Raw genomic sequence first — 24,476 nt, forward strand, 5'->3', positions numbered from 1 at the left:
GTGACCGTGGCTTTGCCCAGCCCTGAGTGCCCATCGGTGGGGACAAAATGGCTTTAGAGTGGCCCTACTTGAAGAGGCTGGAGCTGCTGCTGGGATGGTGTTGGGAGGTGAAGTCCCTGCCAGACATCCTGCTGCCCTCCTTTCCCCCAGGTCTGTGCTGGAGCCCCCTGAAGCCCAGACCCTCAGGGAAGGACCCTGAACAGCACTTGTGGGATTCAGCATCACAAAACCTGGTGTGTGGGCACGGCATTGAGAGGTGCCTGGGTGGCTCTGCCATGATGCCAGCAGGAATGGGGCAGGCACCTGGGTGCTGTGGGCAGGCTCAGTCTCACCTCAACATCCTCACCTTCAGCTCCTGGAGCTTAGAAAAACAAGTAAGTACGTAAGTTTTTGTATATATATAGATATAGTACTTGTGTGTGTGTGTGTATATATATATTACTGTATACATGAAACTACAAAAGTGTACAAATCTGTTATAAATTTGGAAGTATATGTACCATGTACTGTGGGAGTATACAGGAGAATGTAGGTGTCTATATACAAAAATAAATATAGAAATAGAAAAATGTTTACTCCTGGAGTGTATAGAGTGCATACAAACATATATAATATACACTCCTATACATTCCAGGAATAAATTTTATATATATAATGTATATTGACTTATAAAAGTTACGTATATAATATATACATATATTTTTGTGTGAGTGCATATACTCCTGGAGTATGTATTTTCATCAGTGTCCTGTGTTTTGTGGCATCTTGGGCACCAGGTGCAGAGACAAACCACTCCCTACCCCCCTGCCCCACTTCCTTATGAGAGAAAAGGCTGCAAATACCCACCCAGAGACTCCACCATCCCAAGGCAAAGCTGCGGGTGCTGGATCGAGGTGTCCATGCCAGCCCAGAGCCACCACCCATGCTCACAGGGATCCCCGGGGCACAGGTTTCTCCTTCTGCCTGGATGCTGATGCTGGAGCTGCCATCCTGCAGAGCACAATGCCCATCCTTGGCTCTGTGGGTTCAGTGCTACTTGCATCAGGAGCTGGTGGGCACTGAGAGAGCACAACAGCAGCAGCTGATGGGCCTGCAGAAGGCTTCTACTGCTTGCCACTGAAACAGCCCTCCTCAACCCCAAGAGATGTTGATGAGGTTGCTGATGGCTGTGGTGAGGAATGGGAAATGATTCGGGTAGTGTTGCAGTGACTGCAGCTCTTTGGGGTCCCAGCTGGGGGATCCACGCAGCCTGGCAGCGGAGAGCCCAGTGCCAGCTGGATGGTGGCTGCATGAGGACATCAGCCATGAGACCTGGGGACATTGCAACGTCCCCAGTGTGGCCATCCCGGGAGCCAAGTGTGCTGGGGAAGGCAGTCAGGACGCTGCATCCACTTTGTGAGGCAAAGAAGGAAATGGCCAGTTTCCCACGTATAACGCAGCCACAGGAAGTGTCAGCTGCATGTGTATTTATATTCCTATAATTCTGATGGAGCTGCCCAAACCCCTTCACAATCCCAACATCCAGCATGAAATTCCCTCTGACACCACTGTCCCCCTTCCTAGTGAACATTGAGAGAGAAATTTCCTATATAGTTTTGAGAGCTCTGGATTGTCTCCTGTGTGTTTCGTTCTCATTGGAGCTTCCCTTCTGAGTTTATTTTTGGTAGGGCCTGAAACAGGAAATGAATTGTTGGCAGGAGGCTGGCTTTTATTGCTGCTTGCTGGCCAAGCCAAAAACACGTGCTGTTGTCCAACACAACAGCTCCTTCTCTGCTTTGGGAAATCAGGAGGAAATGGGAGGAAGATCAGTCTTGCAGTGTTGGTGGAGGAGAGGATAAGCCAAAAGTGTCACTGTGCTCCTCTGATCCCATGGATGATATGCTGGTGGAAAGGAGGGCTGGTGGCTCCATCACAGCCACTCCCACAACTTCTTCTCAGCCATGGCCACCACGTTGTCACCAAAAGTCCTACCTGTCCATCAGGGAAGGTGGATCCTGCTCTGTCTCTGGGGAAGCAGAACACCTGATTCCTCCACATTATGACTGGGTTCAGCTGGTTTTCCCTTGAAGTCAAATTTTTCTGCCTGCCCAAAACAGCCCTGAAAACCAGCCCAGAACAGCAAGCATGTATCATTTCCTGGTGGAACTCACAGCTGCAGGAAAATTGTTTGGTGGTTTTCAGCCTCTGCTGATTTGTGACCCCCTGAACAAGACCTCCTCACCGGTGTCTTTCATGGGGAGCTGGCAGTCAGAGATATCCAACATGCAGTGGTGGGAAGAAAGCCTGCAGGATGCCTGGAAAAGAGATTCATTAGCCCTTCCTGATACTGAAGTGTGGCAATGCCTCATCCATGTCCTTCACATGGATGGCATCACAGGACATTACAGGAAGATTCTGAGCTGTCTGAGCTGTCAGGACCCTGTTGAAAGACCCTGGAAGCAACAGAGAACCTCAGGGTGGACATCAGCTTGTTGTTTTTCCTCAGAGTAAGGCAAAGCCCATAATGGGAGCTGCTGGGAAGGGCACAGGCAGATGTCTGAAGGAAGTGTCCAGATGTGGCTTCCTAGTTCAAGGGGGATGTGAAGAAACTGGAGAGGCCTGGACAAGGGATATCAACATGCTCATGGAGCTGGCACACATTGCACCAGGAGGAGGGGGCAGGGCTGGGCTGGGGGAAGGATTCCGAGAACAGTCAGTGACTAAGGTCACAGAATCACAGAATATCCTGAGCTGAAGGGACCCACAAGGAACAACCAGTGCAGCTCCTGACCCTGCCCAGACCCCCCAACAACCCCACCCTGGGCATCCCTGCCAGTGCTGTCCAAAGACTCCTGGAGCTCTGGCAGTCTTGGGGCTGTGCCCATTCCCTGGGGCGCCTGGGCAGTGCCAGCACCCTCTTTAGCTGTTAATCCTTGTTAATCAGCTTAAATTTCCCCTAACATAGCTTCATGATAAAGTTGAACCCTTCTTGGTGGTACTGAATGATGCAAAGGGGTAAACAGTCACCAGCTGAAGCTTGGAAGATTCAGGTTCAATCTTGGAATAAAATTCCTACCCAGGAGAGTGATCCTGGAACATGCAAAGGGAGCTGGGGTATCTCTACCCTTGGAGAATCCCAAGACTTAGCCTGATATTGTCACGGCCACCCTGATGTGATGGTTGGGCTGGAGCCTCTGGTGACCTGCCTGCCTGTCTGTGACATGGGATTTTTGCACTTATCCATAGGCTGCTCACTTGCAGGCTCTCCTCTGGCTGGCTCGGACTCTGATGGGAGTCCATGGATGGGCTTATGCCTGGGTGATCCTCAGCTGTGCCAGGATAGCCTGAGGACCACAGGGAGGTTAGTGTCCAACTTTCCTGAGGCACCAGCCCAAGCTTGACTGCCTGCATGTGTGAGAAAGTGACCCGAGAGGAGGCTGGGGCAATTCCCAAATTCACCTTCCTGGGCCACCATCATGAGCATCATGGGGGCTCCCCTGAGTGCTCTTCAGTACTGACACAAAGAGATGTGTATAAGGACCATGTGATGTCTGTGACAAACCTTGCCTCTTAAACTGTATTTAATTTTGCACTTTTATTGCCTGGATTCAACTCCTTTACTTCTCTTTCACTAACCTATGAGTAGTTATCAATCTGAGTGTCTTGGAAGCCTCTTCAGTTTGTCCAACAGCAGCCTCCATGGTGGAAGGAAGGGCTTGGATGCCATCCCAGGTCTCATGGATTCAATGTCTCAATATTTCTATTGATTTTCTCTGTTTTATCTCTGGCAACATTGAGCTCATCCATCCACTCCTTTTTTTTTTTGCACTGTGTGATGTCCCAGGACTAGTTTCAGCCACTGTTCTTCATCTTCCCAAATAAAACCTGAAGGAAAGGGGAGGGAGAGTGAAGGAACTCTGAAAGGTGACCAGGAGCCTGTGAAATAACACTGTGATGTCATTCTTCAGCTTTGATAATGTGATAATGCTTCTCCAGACAGTGTCAGGGACTGTGCTGGCTCCAGCTACACAATGCTGAGCCATGGCCAGGTGTGGGCCAGAGCCCATCCCCTCCTGAGTGCTGTCCTGGGCTGGTTGCAGTCCTGTTCCATGTGGTCTCATCCCATTCTGGTGTTCACCAGCTGCCTCCATCACCTCGAGATTGCTGTGGTTGACCTTTTGGTCTGATGGTCTTCTGGGACATCAACCCCCACTGTGGGAACAGATCAGGATGGCTCAGTGGTGGGCACCAATGTTTCCAGCTGCCCTGGAAGCAAACAGCCCCAGTTCTAATGCCAGGGAGAGTCCTGCTTAGGAATCTTGGGCAGAAGCTGTGTGGGAGAAGCCTCAGCTTCTGGGCTGCCCTTGGGCTTGTCCCAGCCTTGTCCTCTGGCAGCATCCTGTCTGGGGCTGTGTGAAGACCCCAGATGCTGAGAGAGCTAGCAGCCCCTGGGCAAGGGGTTACTCCCATGCCCCCCCACATTTCTGTCCCAGCACCCTGAGCACCCAGAGGTGAGCTCTCTGCTCAGTAGCCAGAGATTTCCTGAACCTCAAGGTCTGACCCAGGTTACACTGAGCAGTGTCTGACCACGGGACCAGTTAGCCATTGGAACAAATCTGGTACTGAGGATGAGAAGCTCTCCTCTTGTCCTCAGGGCTCATCTCTGATGCCAGGTGAGCATGTGTAGCACCAGCCCCAGTGGACACCTGCCTCCCATTGGTCTGCTGCTTGTTACCACCTGCCTGTACTGCTGTGAGGTCATCCATCTCCCCACTGCACCCCACTCAGGACCAGGCAGCACCCAAGCAAGGCTAGGCATGTTGCCTGCCCACGGGAAGGCTGGGGCAGGGATAGATGGCACCCAGCTATGGACGAAATACATTTTTATTAGGAAAGCGCTCTGCAGAGGTGCCAGGCTCTCTCATACCAAACTAATCCCTCCAACTCCATTGGATGGGATGTAGGGAACCCGAAGGGCATCCACCTCCATCCATAAATAGTGCTTCCTTCTGACCAGGAGCAGCGCCGCGGCGGAGGGAGGGAGGGTGGCATCGGTCGAAACCAGCTCGACCCCACTCCGGCATGCACCGGCAGTGGAGAGCTGTGCCTGGAGGGCGCCGGGGCAGGGCAGCTGCTGCCAGCGATGGATATGGAGCACATCTCTGGCACTGCCCAGGGCACTGAGCAGCAGCTCCCTCCCTCTCCCGTGCTCCACGACCCCGACAGACTGGAGTGGAGCGCGGGAAGCGAGCGGCTGGGTTACTGCAGAATATACCGTGGGCACGTCTAGTACAACAAGCGCTGCTTATGCGGTCGATAATACTGCTACAAAAAAAAGGGGAGGATACGCCACACACGGAGCCCCCGGGCTGGCGGCCGGGCCGGCTCCTGCGGTCCCGCCCGCGCAGGGAGGGCAGGCGAGCTGAGACCCGGGCAGAGAGCAGGAGCAGGGCACAGATGAAGGGACCGGGTCCTAGGGCAGGGGGGACTAAGGCAAAAATGGGGATGAGTGAGATGGAGGAGGATAAAGGGAGGATCAAGGCTCTTCCAGTGCCCCCAGCCCAGTCCAGGCTCCCACGTTCGCTGGTTGTGCTGGCAAATGTCCTTCTTCCCGGCATGCGGCCGGCGCGGGGCCGGTGCCCGGCTCCTGGTCACTGCACTGCCTGAGCAGGCACAGCAGCTGCCCTGGGTGGCTCCAGGCTCGCTTCCCGGCTCTTCTTCCTGGGAGGCTTCTTAATGGGGGTTTTCTTGGCTGTCTGCTCAGTGGGGAGAGTCTGATCCTGGCCACTGCTGGCACTTGGCTTCTCCATCCACTTGGGCTCCCCGGCTGCCGTCTCGGCCGCCGCAGGGATCAGTTTTTGCAGATGGGGAGAGGTGGGCAGCAAGGGCTTGCTGGTCTTCTGGCCGCCGGCGGCCGCCGAGCGCTTGGCTTTCTGTGGAGGGGTGGGCTTCTCCCTCTGGGCACCGACCCCATTCGCCCGGATGCCTCCGTCCCCCTTGTTGAGGCTCTGAGTCTTTTCCTTCAGTTGGGCGGCCAGCTCGGAGGCCAGCTGGGGATGCAGCGGCTCGGAGCGGGGTTTGCTGGTGCCGGGGCTACAAGGAGCATCCCTGGTGTCCCCGGCCCGCCGCTCTGGCTGGAAGGCACCCATCTTTCGGAAGGCGTTCTGCACCGCCCCGTTGATGGTCTCCATTGGCTCGGAGCCGGCTTTGCTCCTCTGCTTGGGTTTGGAGGGTGACTGCGGCTCCCCGCAGAGGCTGGATTTGCCCTCGGGGACTCCAGGCTCCTTCGGTTGCTTCTGCACTTTCTCCTTGCTCCGCGCGCCGCTCTTCTCCTCCGCTTTGCCCTGCACGTGGGCCGACGTCTCGCTCGGACTCCTCTTCCTCTTGGCCAAACCCTGGCCTTGCTCGGGGCTGCCAGACCGGGCGGCCACTTGCTCTGGGGACTGGCCGGGTGCCGGCAGCGAGTTGGACTGGCCAGAGTTGTACCTGCCATGGATCCAGGAGACTTTGGGCTTCGTGGCCGGGTCTGGAGGACGGGGCTTGGTCCTTTCTGGGGATGGAGGCTTCCCGGGGCTGCGGGGCTCCACAGTGGCGTCCTCCTCCTCCTTGGACTGCTTGGAGAGGCGGGCGACCCTGGCGTAGAGCGCGGCACTGGCCGACCCCGAGCCGCAGGAGGAGCGTTCGCTGTCCGAGGACTTGAGCAGGGGGGTCTCGCTGCTGTCGGTGGGGAAGGCTCTGACAGAGCCCGTCTCCTTCAGGAACGTGTATTCTCCTGCTTCCTCCCCGCTGACCGGGGCCAGCAGCTTGTCCCCGGGGCTGGCAGGTGTCCCTCTGTCCCTGCTGTCACCTATGCTCTCTGTGGGAAGAGAGCACAGGAGTGTCAGGTGGGATGTGCTTGAGGAGGGGAAGGACTGAGATGCTCCCGCAAGACAGTGTCCTACCAGTTAGGCTCCCAGTCAGAGATCTCCTGCCTCTCAACCTTGGAGCAGCAAATGCTGGAGAGGGAGCTCTGAAACCGTATGGGAGGCATGACTGGAAAGTGCACTCCTTCCTGGGGCACCAGGAACCAGGGTGACACGATCCCCACCATGCCAGAATGACAGCTCTCCATAGAGTAGGCCCCTGGTATTGTCCCCAGAGTCCCCTGGGGATGCACCCTGCTCACCTTCATGGGGGACACAGTACACAGGCCCCTCATCTGTGGTGTCAAAGGAGGAGAAGGAGCCGCGGGATGACCAGGACGGGGAAGGCTGCTCCACCACAGAGGGTGGCTCAATGAAGCTGCAGTTCAGGGTGTTTTCCAGGTCATGGTGGGCCACTGTGAGGGCAAAGAACTGTTGTCAGTGTCAGTTCTGCCAAACCCCCCAGGCCCAGGAGGGTGGGAGGCTGCACAGTTCCCCACTGCCCAGCTTCCTGCTGGGTCTCAGGGACAGGGACAGCATCCCAGGCATGGGGACACTTCTTGCTGCACAGTCCCACCAGATACCTCAGCCAAGTGTCCACAAAAACCACCAACCAGCAGTGGTGGTGACCAGTATCCCCCCATGCCTGGGCTGTGGGCAACAGAGTCTGTTCAAGCCTCACACTTCCATCTATCTCCGTCTCCAGCTGCCTAAATTGAGGATGCACATGGTGGAGGGACAAGCCACCCAAACCCTGGGTCTCATGAGAACTTGGTGAGTGTCCTGGTGGTCACCCATGAGCTGTGCAACCTGGCACAGCCACCCTGCAGAGAGTGTCCTGGCACTGTGACTGTCCCCTTCCCAGGGAGAAAATTAGCTGCTGGCTTTAATTCCACTAATTCCCACTTCAGCATCACTGACTGCATTTTCCTTTCCATGTGCTTTTGCACATGGATGCAGGATGATCAAAGGAAGCCTGCAGCAGGGGGATGTACATTTTCCCTATTCTGCCTCTTTTCAATCCCTTTGACAGCTTCTTCCCTCCTGAAGCTGAGTAAGAGTATCCCTCCCTTCACGCCCTGGCACTGCCCCTCTGCCAAGGGGCCACCCACAGAGAAGCCAAGTAGAAGACAGAAACCAACAGAAGAAAGACGGTGTTAATAAAACAAAATAGAGAAGATGAGCAGTTAGGAGTTGTCTGGGCTGGAGTGCCTTGTTTTTTTCAGCTTGATAATTTTACAGGCTTTTTTCTGCATAATCTCATGTCCCATCACATCCTGAGGTGTTTTCCCAGGTGCCCACAGCTTGAGCAGCCTCCTCAGGTACTCACAGAACTGAGGCAGCACCCAGCTGGGAGGAGGCACCGATCCTCCCAGAGAGTCCTGCAGCAGTAGATGCACTTGTCCCCATTGCCTTCCACTGGCTTTTGTCCTCTGGGACAGTGACAAGCTGCCTTCAAAGCACAGCAGAGCCTTGCTTTGGATGAAGGGCTCAAAAGGGTGGTCCCAGAGGGTGCTGGCACTGCCCAGGCTCTGCAGGGAATGGGCACGGTCCCAAGGCTGCCAGAGCTCCAGGAGCCTTTGGACAATGCTCTCAGGCAGAGGGGTGGGACTGTTGGGATGTCTGTGCAGGGCCAGGAGCTGCACTGATGATCCCTGTGGGTCCCTCCCAGCTCAGGATATTCTGTGATTCTATGAAAACCCCATGCACAGAGAGGGTCACAGCTGTACATGGGCATTGCCAGGTATTTTTGACCTTTGATTGAACATCCCAACTGCATCCCAGTCATGCTGCAACTGCCTCCCTGGACTGTTTGAACCTTGCAGCACATCCCTGATTTACAATAAAATAACTTTTAGAGTAATTGGGATGCCCACTGGAATGTTTATCCTTTACTGGGGAATCTGGCTTCAGACATGTAGGGCTCTTAAAATGACAGCAGTGCTACACACTCACCCCTGCATAGTTTGGCTTCTTAGAGCAAGGAGGAAAAAAAAGCCAAGCAGAGATATTTAAAGAGCAAATGGCCCAGAGAGGGGGAAGCGACAGCTCCAACATGGCTTTCCTTGTAATAAAAACCAAAAAGAGAAAATTAAAAGCAGCCGTCTGGAAGCGGATGAAGGGAGATGCTTCCTGAGAGGAGGCGTGCCGAGCGGCTGGGACTCACGGCCAGGAGGCGACTCCAGGACTCCAGGGAGACCCAGGACACAGCCAGATTATAAAATAAGGATATGTAGTACACCTGGAAGCTTTGGCAGGCTTGGGGGCTCCAGCATGGTTGCCTGGGATTTTTCTTCCCTGGCTGTTGGGGCTGAGAGAAATGCAGATGCTTCCCACATATCACTACCTGTCACTGCTCCTCAAAATCTCCCAGAGCCACAGCATCAGGGTAACAACCCTAGACCTGCCTGCACAGTGGCCAGTTGGTCTCAAGATTTAGATGAGGCAGAGAAGAGCAGCAGAAGAACCATGAGAGAGAGATCCCAGAGCCCTCCTGGCCACCCCCTCCCACTCTCCCAAGCTCCCCATAATCGGCATAACTCTTGGGGCTGGTTGAGCTTTGCTGCTTGGGGAAGACATGTGGTGGGGTGCTGGGCTCAGATAAGCCTTGGCATCTTCAGGGTGACGTGAGCAAATCCCACACACAGGGTACCCAAATGCTGGCCCTATGGCTGCTGGTGCGAGCCCAGGGTGGCCCTGCAGGCTGCCAGCTCAGGTGCAACCCCTGGGGAGATGCTCTGGATCCAAAACTGGTGCCAAGGCTGGGGAGCAGCTTTTGAGAGAGGAACCTGAGGCTCCAGGCACCTGATGAGCTTTAGCGGGGCTTCAAGACCTGCAGTCCCACCTGGGAATGTTCTACCACGACTAGGTTTGTGCTTACTGGTGTTTGAGCCCAGAACAGAAAACCCACCTGGTGTCAGCAAGCACATGGCCAGGACTGTGGGCAGATCCAGAGTGACCACTGCCCAGGCATCAGCCAGCAGCAGTTTCACTGTGACATCCCCACAAGGTCCTGGGCACCTCCAGCACTGACCTGACCCTTGGGATGGGGCACTTCAGCACGCCTGGGACCCCCCTGCTGGGGCAGGACCAGTGTGGGGAACAAATGGCCTCCTCAGGTGGATACTGGTCGTTGTGGTTTCCACAGCACCAGGTGCGGTCATGATGTGGCACCCTGGTCACTGGGCATCAGAGAGGCAGCCTCTACAGGCAACCCAACAGGGCACTGTCACCCTGGGGCCCCCAGACCCTGTGGGGCTGGAGGCACTGCCAGACCATGTGTCAGTGGGACTGGGAGCTGCTGGAGCCCACATGGACTCCCCTGTGCCAGGTAACACAAGGCAAGCCCTGACCAAAGCCTTTTCCTCCAGGGAGATGCCAACTCTCAGCTCAGTGACAGACTCCAGGAACAGCCTCAGCTCTGCTGGGACCTGAGACCATCCTGAGCACCCTCAGCCTTTCCCGGGGCCGCTGCTGCCCTGTGTACACAGAGCAGCTGGACTGCTGCCAGCTGCTTGCAGGCAGCCCCCCTTGCCCTCGCTGCACACAGGCACCCTCTGTCCTCCCCAAGCCCTTCCCCGGCCCCTTGCACAAACACAGCCTGTATGATCCTCTGTTATCCTTGCAGCAGGAATGTTTCTTGGCCCTGGCATACCCTGCTCCAGGTAGGGCTCTGCTGTGCCCGACATGGTGAGGGGTTATCCCCCCAGCTTGGATGCTGAAGGCAGTGCATGGTGTGCAGGGATGGGGTCACCTCTGTGTGCTGATGAGGGTTTAGCCTCAGGCTGAGGCACTGTGTGCCAGGATGTGGCTGCTCTGGGGGTTCCACCAGCATGGCATGGCCAGGGAGGTGCTGGGCTCAGGAAGGGGGCTGGGGTTGAAATGCATCCCAGCACAGCGTGGGGATTGCTGCCCTCACACGAGGTTTAGTTAATGGGGTTGCAGCAGACCCCCAGTTCCCCATGCTGGGAAGAGTTGCAAGGAGAGTTCAGAGAGTGCAAGGGACAGCATTCCCCAGCTGCTGGGATGCAGAGGGTCCCCAACAGCCCTGACAGTGCCAGGTCAGGGGCTTTGCCAGGTACGAGCAGCTCCCTACAAGCCAGTTCTGCTCCTGGGCAATGTGAAGCTTAACCCAAATCTCTGCCCCTCCATCCTCAACTCTGCTGCACATGGCAGGAGAGAGGGCATCTGCCCAGATGCTCTGGCTCCTGGGGTTACTTCAGAATCAAAAGCACTAACAAGGCATCTTGTTGAGTGACAGGGACCATTCCTCTTCAGAGGAACGTCAGGAGAACAAACCCAAAACAACTCAGCAGAGCTCCAGAACCAGGTACAGCCTTTGCGTTCTCACAAAGCAAAATGTGCCTGGATATCCAGAAGCTGCAGACAGAAAGGGCTGAGCTCCTGCGAGCCAGGCAGCTCACACCATTGAAATGCTCCCAGTGATCCGTGTGTTCCTGCTCTGCCATGCTCACTGCCCTCCTTTGGGGCTGCAGAGGGTGCTCTGAGCCACACGTGCTGCCCTGACAGGAGTAAAACCTGGCTTTCTGCACCTTCCCCAAACCCCAGTGCCTTACCCATGACCTTGGGCAGCTTCTGGCGGCGCAAAGGGATGCGTGGGAGCTTCATCCCAATCCGGCTGAAGCGCCCACACAAACGTCTTGGAGGCTTCTTGGCTGCTGCTGGGTCCTGGCTGGAGCTGCAGTAAAGTAATGGCACTGTCAGAGGCACTGTTCCCCTCCTGTGGTGGGGACAGTCTTCATGGGCAACAGAGAGAGGCAGCAGCTCAGGGATGCCGCAAGTGTAAAGGGGTTTTGGAGTGATAATGGGGTGGATGAAAAGCAGTGGCGTGCCCAGGCTGAAGGATCTGAGGACCCACAGAGGCTGCTGCCAGCCCCAGGAACCCAGCTTGCACCACACCAGGATGTAGAGCAGTGCCAGGGAATGGTGGGAAGGTTGGATCCAACCACGGCCATTGGCAGTGCAGACCAAAAATACCCACAATGCCTGGTCAAGAATCTTAAAAAAACCCAAAAAACATACCAACCCAAAGCCAAACATGTGGCTTCTCTTTATTTGCTCTATGGTTTTGAAGCCTCTTGGGGCCACGTTTTCAAGCAATTTTCTGCAGCCATGGGGGCGAGTGTCCTTGTGTGTTGACTCAAGGGAACATGTGCCATGCCCACCGTCCCCTGCAAGGGACCACGCTGGGACACCTCGACGGGTCACCCAGCAGTCTGGGGACACTGTGGTCTGGGCACCCTGGGAGAGAGAAAACTGTCTGGAGCCATTCCCCCTCTCCCTGGGCCATTCCTCACCTGATGGGTTTGTGCTTTATCTGCAGGATTATGACCTGCAGCCCACAGGCTCTCCAAGCCAACTGTGCCTGGCTGGGATCGAGTTCGCAGGGCTGCAAGGGGAAGCTTCTTGAAAAATTCCTGTGCAGTGGCTGGTGGCATGAGGGGGTTTTCTTTACATCTGGAGGAGCTCCAACAGCCCTCTCATCCCTTGCTAAGCAGCACAAACCTTTCCCCCTGCCTTGGGTCTGTCCCCACTCCCATTATTATGGCAGGATGTTAACTTGGTGCTTCTAAAACACTGTCAGCATCCTGACCTTGCTGCAGGAACCCACCCTCCCGGCTCTGACCATCCATCCCCATGTGGGACAGTCTGCACCCCCCTGTCATCCAGGCCTCATCCCTTTGCCCAGGGATTTGTTCTGAGGGTTTTGGCCGTGTCGTGTAACCCTTGCCGTATTTCAGGGCCCCCTTTGCAGATCAGCTCCAGACCCTAGTGACTGGAGGGGACTTGGCAGGTCCCCATGAAATGATGGCCCACAAGAGAGAAACAAAGTCAGAGCAGGAAGGTGTTCCCCTGGAAGGGCTCATCCTGAGTACCTCCATCAGCCCTGATGATGCAGCAGGACTGCTCAGACCCTTATACCCACATGGTGTCATGTGAGCAGCACAGTTCTGCCTCAGTTTCCCTGCACAACCGCTGTCCCAGCAGGGTCTCTGCATCCCCCGTCAACCCCAGAACCTACTGGTCTTCCGCATTCCCAGCCTGGTGAGATCCCTCCTGGCACTCACCCGCTGGCTTCATCCTTCTTGCGGCAGACACAGCAGCAGCAGAGCAGGGAGAGCAGGAGGATGAGCAGCAGCGCCAGGAGGGCCCCTGCCCCGATCACCCCCATCCTCTGGTTGGCCTCTGCAAGGCAGACGCGCGGCTCAGCCCAGAGCCAGCCCCGTGGCAGAGCCCAGCCCCGTGGCAGAGCCCAGCCGGTGGCAGAGCCCAGCCCCGTGGCAGAGCCCAGTGCCATGGCAGAGCCCAGCCCCGTGGCAGAGCCCAGCCGGTGGCAGAGCCCAGCCCCGCGGCAGAGCCCAGCCGGTGGCAGAGCCCAGCCCCGTGGCAGAGCCCAGCCCCGCGGCAGAGCCCAGCCGGTGGCAGAGCCCAGCCCCGTGGCAGAGCCCAGCCCCATGGCAGAGCCCAGCCCCGTGGCAGAGCCCAGCCGGTGGCAGAGCCCAGCCCCGTGGCAGAGCCCAGTGCCATGGCAGAGCCCAGCCCCGTGGCAGAGCCCAGCCGGTGGCAGAGCCCAGCCCCGTGGCAGAGCCCAGCCCCGTGGCACAGCCCAGCCCCGTGGCAGAGCCCAGCCGGTGGCAGAGCCCAGCCCCGTGGCAGAGCCCAGCCCCGTGGCACAGCCCAGCCGGTGCCCAGCACTCACCCATGTGGCAGGCGCCCGTCAGGGGGTCGCAGGCGCCGTCGTGGCAGCCGCAGACTTCTGCACAGTTGGCTCCGTAGCGTCCAGGAGGGCAAGTCAGGTTACAGCTGGAGGGAAGGGCTGGATGAGAGTAGTGCATCCCCCACCCCAGGCACAGTAGTGGGAGCCACTCGGCTGCCACCTTCTCCCAAACCCTCCATGTTCCAGGGAGCACTCCTCCAGCTTGCTTCGACACAGCTCGTCTGCACCCTGGGGAGAATCCTTAACCCTCAGGGATCAGGAGCCCATCACCCACGCAGTGGCTGTGCCCATTGCTCAAGGGATTCGGCCCAGCTGGATCTCAGACACTCTTACTGCTCTCTGCATGTCACTTTGCCATTAGACACAGAAATTAGGAAAGGTCATCAACCCAGCAGTCACGTCTAAAGACACCCTGGTGTCACGCACAGGGATTCCAGCTCAGCTCAGTGGTGATGTGGCCATGGCACCCAAGCCCCATCCCCCACCAAGCCAGACAAAGCCACAGTGGCCACAAGCTGGGAACGTGCCCAGACTGACTTTTTTTTCTTTTTTGCCTCCAAGAAGGAAAAACAACAGAGCAGCCCTAAGACCCTTCCAGTTTGGCTATGCCTGGTGCCAAATCTCCACTGCTGGTAAAATGACTTCCTGATAGTGTCACAGATGATGGGAACACGCATAAATGGGCAGCAATCCACAAGTCTCAAGGGCTTGAGCATGGAAAACATGGTGTTGGTAGATCCAACCCAACCTGCCTCCCCAGCTATGGCACAGACACCACAGAGCAGGACCCAGCTGGAGCTGGGAGATGTTGGCAGTGTTACTGGGCACCAAACCCTCTGCCAGCTGCATCCCAGCTGGAGTGGCTGCAGCTGGAAGGAGCCAGTGGGCCCGGGCCCAAACCCACTCCCCTGGGGACACAGCTGCCCCCAGCCCTAGGCACTGTGCCCTGAGGCGGCTCAGCCCATTTCACGCTCCAACAACTTGCAAAGTGCCACCTTGGCCAAGCCTCGTGCCTGCTGTGTGCCTGTCATGTGCCAGTTGCGTGTCTGTCATGTGCCTGCCAGGATGAGTGCTGAGCTTCTGCGTCTGCTGTGCTGCACCAGGCAGCTAAAGCAGCAGAACAGGAGCAGGGACAGTCCCCCAGCAGGGCCAAACCCTCACCCCACCACTTGGCCCCACAGTTCTGTCCCAGGCTGAGATTTTGGGAGAGCAGAGGAGGAGAGTCCTGACACTTTTGGGAAAGACAGAGAAGATAAAGCACTTTGTGCACACATAAATATTTTAGCAGCTGCTCCTTTAGCCTCCTCGGAGGCTAAAGCTGAGAGGACATGCTGTAGGCAAGGATGTTGCTTGTGCCTTCATTGCAGAAATCCTCTTTTTAGCAAAGTTGTACCCTGCTGACAAAAACACTGGCTTGGATATAATCACAGGGATTTGCCTGAGCACCCAGAACATTCCTGAGCCTGCCTGAGTGCACCACCTGGCACAGCTCAGCTCAAAGTTACAGCACCAGGCTGCATCCTGAGCATCCCCCATCCCCACCTTCCCAGTGCTGTGCCAGGGTCTCAGAACAGGTTAATCCACACTCTGCCCTCTGGCACTGGGCTGAAAGCGTCACCACACCCCCCTGAGACCCTCTCACCTCTGCCTTTGCTACCAAAGGTGGCCATGATGCCCAGGCTGGGCATCCTAAACTGGTGCCAGTGTCCAGCAACTGTTCCAGCACCACAGGTAGTTGGCAAAGTCCCACAATACCACTCCCCAAAATGCAAATGCTCCTTGTTTTTATGCCCTGAGTGAAATGCCAGCATGGGCAAGATGCCAGCTCCAAATCCCTGTCCTTGCTGTCACCCTCTGTTAATTGCTGAGAAAACCTGAGCACCATGCAGAAGGACCTGGGGGAGCTGTGTGCATGTCCCAGCTGGGTGGAAAATGCTTTCCTCATCTTTTCAAACAACATTTCAGTCCCACGCTGGGAAAAAACTACCTGGGGATGTGAGCAGACCCTCGATGGCCCTTGTGCCTCTGGAGTGGGGGAAGGGGGAGGCCTGGGAAGGCCCCAGCCATAGGCAGAGCTTTAAGTGGGAGCCCCCCAGGAATGCCATGCCTGTGAGGCTGTTTGTTTTTCTGCTATGTGGTTTTCTCTCTGTTTTTGGATAGAAATTCCACCCTGGACTTAAAAACCCCCAACAAACCACCGCTTTGATTTGTTTTTGCCAAACAGGCCTTTTCTAAAGTGCAACAGCCCTTGCTGCTCTGTGAGCTTGTCCTTCCCCCCTCTGCTCACGAAATCATCCAAACTATTGCCCAAGCACGCTTCCACTGCAGGAAACCTCCCAGCTGGCAACAGCACAGGACACAAGGGGCAGGAGGTGCCTGAGCATCACCTGTGCCATGAGGTGCCCCCAGGCATGCCTCACTTACTATGTGCCGTGGGAGCCGGGGTGGCAGAGGCACTGCCCAGTCTCGAAGTGGCACTGGCCGTTGACGCAGTCGCTGCAGACGAAGGCGCAGTTCTCCCCATATGTCCCGTTCCGGCACTTGGTTTCACACCTGGGAGGGATGAGGGCAAGTGGCTGGAGTACCCATGGCACTTGGGGACCTCCAGCATCCCTCCACATGCACGGACACGGGGCTGTATAGCACCGTGGTGGCATGTGGTTTCTGAAGCCAGGAGAGGGGTACAGGGCCCACTGACACGGCCACGGAACTGGAGGGAGTCTGTGAGACCCCTGCCTATGCCCCTCGGACCCAGGATGGGGCAGCAGGGCTCAGCTCTCAAGCTGGGATGCTCTTCTGCAAACTCTTGTGCCCAGGATCGGTTCCAGGGCTGCAAAACCCTTCAGTGACCCTGTTCCCTGGGAGAATCAGGGAAGCCAGGCAGTGCTCTTCCAGAACCCAATGCTGCACCCAGCCGCACTCACCGGTCTCCGATCCAGCCCGGGTTGCAGTGGGAGCATTTGCCATTGATGTGATTGCAGGTGTGGCCATCCTTGCAGGGGGGACAGAGCTTCTCGCAGCCCTCTCCGTAGAAGCCAGGCGAGCAGGGCTGGTCGCACTTGGTGCCATTCCAGCCTGCCTCACACGTCAGGCAGCGCCCGTCGGCCACGGTGCACGGCTGCAGGCTCTTGCACTGCCCACACCTGCAACGAGGGGAACCCATCACCCAGCACACCCCAAATCCTCCTGCTGCCGCCTCCCACCGGTGCCAGATCAGACCCAGCAGGGATGGGCACTCACCGCCTCCTGCAGCCCTGGCCATAGAAGCCAGCCGGGCATGGCTCGCGGCAGTACTTGCCCCGGTAGCCCGGCTCGCAGGTGCAGGTCCCGTCCACCTGGTTGCACTTGCCCTTGTAGCACTGGCAGTAGCGGTCGCAGCGAGGCCCGAAGGTCCTCTCCCGGCACTGGCAGCGCCCCGTGAACTGCTCGCAGGGCGAGTTGTTGCAGGAGCACTGGTTGTTGCAGCCACGGCCCCACCAGCCAGGCTGGCACAGGCAGTTGCCTGTCTGCTGGTCACACTGCGAGTTGTGGCTGCAGTAGCAGGAGCTGGAGCACTGTGGGCCCCACCAGTTGGGCTCACAGGTGCATTTTCCCGTCTTCTGGTCGCACTTGCCATGCTTGCAGAGGCAGATGTTCTCGCACTTGGGGCCCCAGCGGTTGGGGTTGCAGGTGCACTGGCCCGTCACGTCCTCGCACTGCCCGTTGGGATGGCAGGTGCACATTTCCTTGCAGTCGGGACCCCAGAACTGCCGGGGACACTCTGTGGGGAGAGCCATCAGCCTCAGCACTGCCCACAGGGACAACCCCATGCCAGGCACCAATGGAGACCCTCAGTCCCAACAGCATCTCTTGACCACAGCCCTCCCTCTCCTCCCCCCTGTGCACCGGATCTAAGAGGAGACCCCCGCAAGGGGACAATGCCCTGGGAAACAGAGCCAGGGAACAGGCAAGGGCAGAGCTAGAGCATTCACAGTTCCATCCCTGATTATCTGCTCTGGAAAGTCACCCCAGGGTGAGCCGGGTCCACCCCAGTGAAGCCCCTCAGCACCCTCCAGTACTCACTGGTGTCGCAGTTGGCACCAAAGTAGCCGTGGCGGCAGCGGCACTCGCCGGGCCTGACGCACACCTCGTTCTCCTTGCAGGTGAAGTTCCCCTCGCACACAGCTGGACAGACGGACAGACAGCAGGCATGAGTACACGTGCTTGCTCCCTAAAGCCCCCCAGACCCCTCCAGAGCAGAAAAAAGCCTGTGCAGTGACCCTCTGAGTGCTGCTGAGCTGTGGCACTGTGACCATCGTGGCAAGCAGCTGCCTGGGCTGCATGGGCGCCCTTCCAGAAAAACTCCCTCCTGTCACCCAGCTCTGCTCCATCTCTGCCACCCAGAGAGGATGCCACCCATCCTGGCCACCAGTCTCCTGCCACCCAGCCAAGCCGTGTCCCTGCCAGAGGCTGTGCCCAATGGTGTTGTCCCCTGCTCAGCTCTGCATTGATAGAGGGGAGAAGGGGACACACAGTAGAGGGGTTGTAGGCACTGCCATCCCAGCACTGCCTCTCCCATGTGGCCACCTGCCCCCAAAGGCCAGCAGCCCCTCTCCTGCTGAGACCGATGCCTGGAGCCAGGCAAGCACAGGATGTGGTGCAGGCAGCACTCGCAGGTCCCACACCGCCCTGGACAAGCTTCCTTAGGCACTGGGACAGGGAGAGACAACCACCCATCCCAGCCACCTTACCTGGGAGTTGTTAGACCTACGGTGATGGATATTATAGAAACCCCTAAAATAGACAGATTACACAGGTTAGGAGCAGTGAGTCTAAAGGTTAGAGCAGGTTTGGGGGCAGGAGATGGGAACTGCTCACTGTTGGACCATCCTCCCCCCACTGTCCTGCTAGATCCTGTCCTTCTCCCTTCCAAACAGGCCACATCCCATTCCCAAGGCATGCAGCGAGTGGTTACAGGCCTCATGCACAGTGGGTTAGTTGGTTATGTGGGCTTTGGTCCCAGCTGCAAAGTGCCACCTCCAGTTCTCCTGGGGTGTGGTGAGCCCTGTGGCCAGCTGAGACTGTGGGAGAGCTCCAAAGCAGCTGTCTCCATTGTGGTGGCAATGCAGGGAATGATGCTCCCAGGGTTTCATGCTGAGCATCCATGCTGGGCTTGCTGTGGCCCCCAGTAAAGAGCTATGACACCTTTTACGGCCCAGTCCAAGCTCAGTGGTCTTTGGCAACCCCAGCAGCCTCTTCCCAGTGAGGCCACGAGAGACCATGTGCCTGATCTGGGCTGCTTCGGCTTCACTGCTGGCTCTGGCTCAGGTCCCCACGCTGCTGCAGCATCTGTGGGAAATCTCTGCACCTTCACCCTGGGGGACACTTCACTGTCCCTTAGGACCCCGAGCAGCACCCCCAAGTCCTCAGACCCAGAGCTGGCTGGTAAGGAATGAAACCCACACAGCTCTGTGACCCCTGGCACTGGGGCTGAGCACCCATTCCATCCACACAGTGCTGTCCCAGGGCACTGCAGGGAGACAAGACTCTGGCTGCAGGTCCCCAGGACAGGGCGTCCCAGCCACAGGACACATCAAGATGGCCCCTGACAGTGGTGGTGAGGCCAGGAGGGCTCAGTGAACGATGGGCAGAGCCCAATGAAGCAAAATGCTGGTGTTTACCTATTATACACTCGCTCCCTTGTTGCCTCCATCCCGGGCAGCACACGAGAACCGAGGAGCTGCAAGGATAAAAAAAAAAAGCATCACAAATAGTTACAACCCTCAAAAAGTCCTGGTCCTTCCCAAAAACCCACCAGGAGCACTGAAGCCATGATGGTGGGAGATCCTGCTGGGAGTTTCTGCACCTCCAAGGGGGAAGGAGAGTTCTCGGTTCCTCCTCCAGCACACAGAGAGTTAATGGATCTGCTGGGGGATCCCATGGATGCCCCATCAGCCATTAAGATGATGCCAGGAGTAAGAATAGGACCAGTTTTTCCCATTACTAAGGAGTGATGAAAAAGCAAAAGTCATGTTTGCAACCTCCACAATAAAAAGCATGACTTGAATTGCAGGCCTGGAGCTTTGTGGCCTGGGGATGGAACCACCTGGCTGGAATAGCTGGAACACAGCCAGCTCCCAGGGAATGTCCCTATGTAGAAGCTGGGGGAGGCCAACTGCAGGCAGCTGGAATGTGTTCCTGAGCTCTCGAGAGTCCTGGAGTGCCACCACGTCCAGGGACTACCAGGCACAGGATCACCAGGCAGGACATTTTTGGCACAGGATGGGGGCTCAGACCCACTCAGAGGCTCAGCCAGGGATGCTCAGCTCTCTGCTGGGAAGGAACATGTGGGAACATCTCACCCACACTTTGTCAAAGACCCCCCCAGGCAAATGTTTGGGGGCTGCAATTCGGGGTGGGGAGAACACTCCCCATAACCCCACAGAAATCCCTGCTCATCCCTGGAGCCACCCACTCGTCCTTGGGGTGACCCACACCGCCTGGTCCCACAGGCAAGGGAGCAATGCTGGAGGGTCACAAACAGCCCAGGCGGATGCTGCAGTCAAGGAAAACTTGAAAACTTCACCCGGGCTGGTCTGGCGGTGCAGCCTGGAATGCATCTGGCTTTTTCTTTTTTTTTTTTTTTTTCCCTTTTTCCTCTTTATGTGTAACAAATGCAGAAGAGGAGGAGACAGCGAGGAAGTATTCGCTCGAAACCCAGCGCAGTCACAGGACCACGTCTGGCTGCCAGACCGCTCGTCCTGGGGCCGGGGCGGGAGCTGCCAGCGGCGCCTGGGCCAGCGCGGGGTCCTGGGGCTGCAGCTCCCGCCGGCCCAGCCCGGAGCACTGCGTCCCCCTTGCCGCGGCCGACAGTGAAAAGTTGGAAAGGAGGCAGAAAAGAACCACAAAAATGATTCAAGGCCTGGAAAAAATGCCTTGCAGCCGGAGCCCAAAATAGCTCCATCTCTGCAGCCTGTGGAAGCAGCCACAAGATGCTGCTATGGCAGCAGCACAAACACCCCCCACAGGGACCCTAGAGCTCAAGGGGGTCTCTGCTCCCGCCCAGCATGCGAGGAGTTAACGCATGGGGTTAATGGCAAAGGGGGGCCAACCACCAAATCACCTCCCCGAGGACTGGGCAGGCTGGAGTCAAGGTCCTTCTCTGCAAGAGGCTTCAGGCTGTGCCCCCCAAAAAGCTTTGCCAGCTGTGCTGGGATACTCAGGCTGAGGTGGAAAAGGGCCCACGGTGCTCTTGCCCTCCCAGGGCATGGCCAAAGCCTCACTGCTGCACCTGGGGTTGCTTCCACCAGTCCACCCTTTGGAAATTCAGTCTGGTGGCTTTTAAATGAAACCATCAAAGGTTTGCAAGAGGAAACCCTTCCACATGGGAAACCTGCCTCCAAGAGCCCAGCCTGGCCACCAAAACGGGCATCGCCTGAAATCTGCCAAAAAATATCCTTTGTGATGAGCTGATGGTGGGGAGCTGGGAGTTACTGGGACATGGTGGCAGGAGGGAAAAGCTTCTGCCATGAGCTGGAGGAGGTGAGTGGCACCACATGCACCCCCAGCTGGGAGCCAGCCCACTGCCTCACAGGATTTGGGCTTATCTGTTCCCTGATAGCTAATCGCCCCTTCCCCATGCCTGCTGATGGCCTCCCACACCCTGCTCAGCACCCATCTCATTTATCAGCAGCTTTGACAACAAATAAACTTGGTCCTGTGGCAAGCAGAGGTGGCCAGGATGTGACACTGGAAAACCACTGCTCCAGTGGGGTACGTGGACTGGTCACAGCACAGCCAGCCCACAGAGGGTCAGTGCTGGCTGCAGGTCACCAGTGCTCATCAGGGTGTGGGACTAAAAGGTCTTTCATGGCTTCAGCTTCTTGACAAAGGGCTTGCTCCATGTGCCCCCTGACCACTGGAAAAGATAACTGAGAGATGTCTTTAAAAGCTCACTCCAGACACAAACAGGCATGGCACTGCAAACATCTACTCTGCAAATCCTTTCTTTCCTTCAAAGCACTACAAATGCTAGGAAAAAAACAATGAAAAGTTGCCTCTGAGCTGTGTCCAGGGCTTGAAACCTCAGCTGATGTGGAAGAAAAGGAGTGGGCTGTGTGCAGAGCTGGAGCTGTCACCTGCAGGGACAAGTCCTCCATGCCAGCCTTGCCCCTGCCCAACAGCCACGTCCTGCTCATGCTGAGCATCACTGGGATCTCAGCTAATGATCCCAGGCTTTTCACAGAGGTAGAATATTTTCCTCGTGGATTAGTGTCCCACACTGCTCCTGGAAATCACTTTGCCAATGGCTACAGAGAGGCCTCTGAGGCAGGAGGGGTGGCTCCTCAATCAGACCAGCACAGCCTGCCCTGAATGATGAGGAGGAAACTCACATCCCTGAAAGCAGGAGCAAGACTCTGGGACTCAGCTGGGAGCTGCTGCATGTGGTCCCATGTGAGACCACCCAGCCCCACCCAGTGGATGGAGCTACAAAGGAGCCCTGTGGACACCCAGCATACTCCTGGGGCTCAGAGAACCACTGGCACCCTCCCCATCCCTCTGCTCTTCCTTCCAAGCATCACCCCAGTGCTCATCTTCCTCTGTCACCCATCACTTGGTGCCACCCAGCTGGCACACACTGTTCCTGGGACAACTGGGTCCCAGGCACTGGCACTCCCCAGCTGATGCCAGCTGCAGCTCCCTCACCTCAGCCTCAAGGTGCAGACAGACAGATATCCCCAGAGCAGGCAGGAATAGGATCATGGGTATAAATAGAAGCCCTTCAGACTGAGAAATAAAAATTAAAGACCAAAGGAAAAGAGAGTGCTAGCAAGAGAGCGGGACAGGGTCAAAGCAGTGCCCAGTCTGTCACCACTGGCACCTTTGGCCATACCAATGGGAAACCAGTTATGAAAGAAATTCAAATTTAAGGACAAGTTGAATTTAGAACACAAAATCCCAAAGAGCCCCAAATATGCCCTTTTCTTCTGCTCTAAATTATTCCTTGAATTTCTACTTGGGAGCCAGGTCACAAGAAGTCACACAATCCTGAGTCCTCTGAAACCTGTAGTGGCATCTCCACAGGATGTCTGGATGGGCTTTGCAGAGTCCAACAAGCTCCAACAGCCTTGGGTGGAGCACACTGGGACCTCCCAAAGCCACCTCCAGTCCCACTGCCCCTGGCCCCAGGAACTGCAGCACCAGGGCCTTGGGCCACTTGGGAGGGTTTGGATGGTAACATGGAGAGTCCTCCATGTCCACCGTACACAGCAATGATGGGGGGTGGGTACCGAGTTAGTGGGAGGAGAGGGAAGAAGGGTTTGCAGAAGGGTGAGGGATAGAAAATGATGCAAACCTCATCTCAACTTCCTAGGGACTCTCTGCCCCACTGTCCCCAGCCCCTAGGCTGCCTGCAGGCCACAGTCCTGCTGGAGGATGGCCACAACCAACCTGTCCCACTCAACAACCAGTGCCTCTTTCATAACCCATGGCACCCACGGGTGGCACAGTGAGGGAGTGTGAGCCCTGTGGTGCTGAGCACCTCCCCCACCTTCATCCAGTGGGGATCAGGGGGTCCTTCTGAGCCAGGCACCTCACCCCCAGCACATGGGACAGGGTGGGGACACTAAGGTTCCCTCTGCCACCCCAAGATGCAGTGGCAGCTTTGCTGCGCAGATGACGGCAGCCGAGGAGGGACGGCTCCCTGCTGCCACGGAACAGCACCGCTGGGAGCTGCACCGCTCTGGCTGCTGAAATGCCTCCTTAGCAAACTCCGGCTGTAATTTGAGGAGGGGGCACCAGCGCCCTGTGGCCCTGCTGAATGGAGCCATTATGCGGCCCCTCTCACTCCAAGCACATGTTTTCCTTGTGGACTCGTCTGACCTCACAGGCGAGATGTAAAGGTGCATTTATGGCCTGGGCCCCCCATAGAGCGCAGGGGATCCAGCTCTCCCCGGCGGGAGGCGGTGGCTGTGGGCTCTCTCCCCTCTTGCTGGGGCCAGCCTGGCCCAGGAGCCTGGGCAGACCGAGCCTGAGTGCTGCAGAGAAGCCCGGCTGAGGTGATGCTCTGCAAAGGGACCCGTGGGACACGGAGGCCACTGGGAGCTAGAAAAAGTCAGTGCCATCTCCTGAGACCCTGCCCCCAGCCAGGCGGGCAGGATATGATCCCCTGGGACAGACAGACAGTGCCAGCACCCACTTTCTGAAGCCAAACACTAGAGTCCTAGGGCTGCCAACTCCACAATCCCCAGCAGCCTGGGGCAGCTTCACCGTGATGCCCAGAGCATCCTGTATTCCACCACCCCAGGGTGAGCAGTGCAACCCGATCCCCGGAGACACCCAGGATCGGCTCCCCAGGGCAGATCCTGCCCCAGGGATGCAGGATTGCCCTCCGTCCTCTCACGTCTCCATCCCCAGAGACACCCAAACCCAGCTCCTTACAACAGAACCGGCCCCGGGCATCCAGGACTGGCTCCGGAGGTATCCAGGACCGGTTCCTCGCAGCCCCCCGGGGATCAGGACCAGCCCGCACGTCCCTGGCCCCGCTCGGGCTCAGCTCCTCAGCTCTCCCCGCCGCCGGCTCCCCGCCTCAGCCGCGCACAGGACGGACTTTGTCTTGGAAGGCGCCCAGCGCCGCGGCGGCCCGGGATGGGGGATGGACCGGCGAGCCCGTCCCGTCCCGTGCCCCGGCCCCGGCACGGCGCTGGGGGTCCCGTCCCGCCCCGCACACCTGCCCGGCCCCGCTCCTACCCGCCGGCCCTGCAGACGTTCCTGCCGCGGGGGCTCAGCTCCTGGGCGGCTCCGCGGCTCAGCACCGACAGCAGCAGCAGCGGCAGCAGCGCGGCCCCGGCCCGGGCGCGGCGGGACGGCCGCAGCCC

At 57.4% G+C, this 24,476-nt stretch overlaps 1 protein-coding gene across 1 annotated transcript in view; it reads right to left on the reverse strand.

The window, feature by feature from the left end:
- Positions 1–3,340: 3,340 nt before the first annotated feature.
- LOC120510334 (scavenger receptor class F member 2-like) overlaps positions 3,341–24,476 on the reverse strand; it is a 21,324-nt gene continuing 188 nt past the window's right edge. The window contains 11 exon segments of the mRNA XM_039726085.1: positions 3,341–6,835; positions 7,145–7,297; positions 11,459–11,580; positions 12,971–13,088; positions 13,603–13,706; positions 16,045–16,173; positions 16,545–16,763; positions 16,861–17,380; positions 17,683–17,784; positions 19,281–19,339; positions 24,349–24,476. The exon segment at positions 24,349–24,476 is cut by the window's right edge and continues 17 nt beyond it. Coding sequence (XP_039582019.1) covers positions 5,631–6,835; positions 7,145–7,297; positions 11,459–11,580; positions 12,971–13,088; positions 13,603–13,706; positions 16,045–16,173; positions 16,545–16,763; positions 16,861–17,380; positions 17,683–17,784; positions 19,281–19,339; positions 24,349–24,476 — 2,859 coding nt within the window. The 3' untranslated portion in view covers positions 3,341–5,630.

Source organism: Passer montanus, unplaced genomic scaffold, assembly GCF_014805655.1.
Source record: "Passer montanus isolate IOZ18808 unplaced genomic scaffold, ASM1480565v1 scaffold57, whole genome shotgun sequence".
Lineage (NCBI taxonomy): Eukaryota > Metazoa > Chordata > Aves > Passeriformes > Passeridae > Passer > Passer montanus.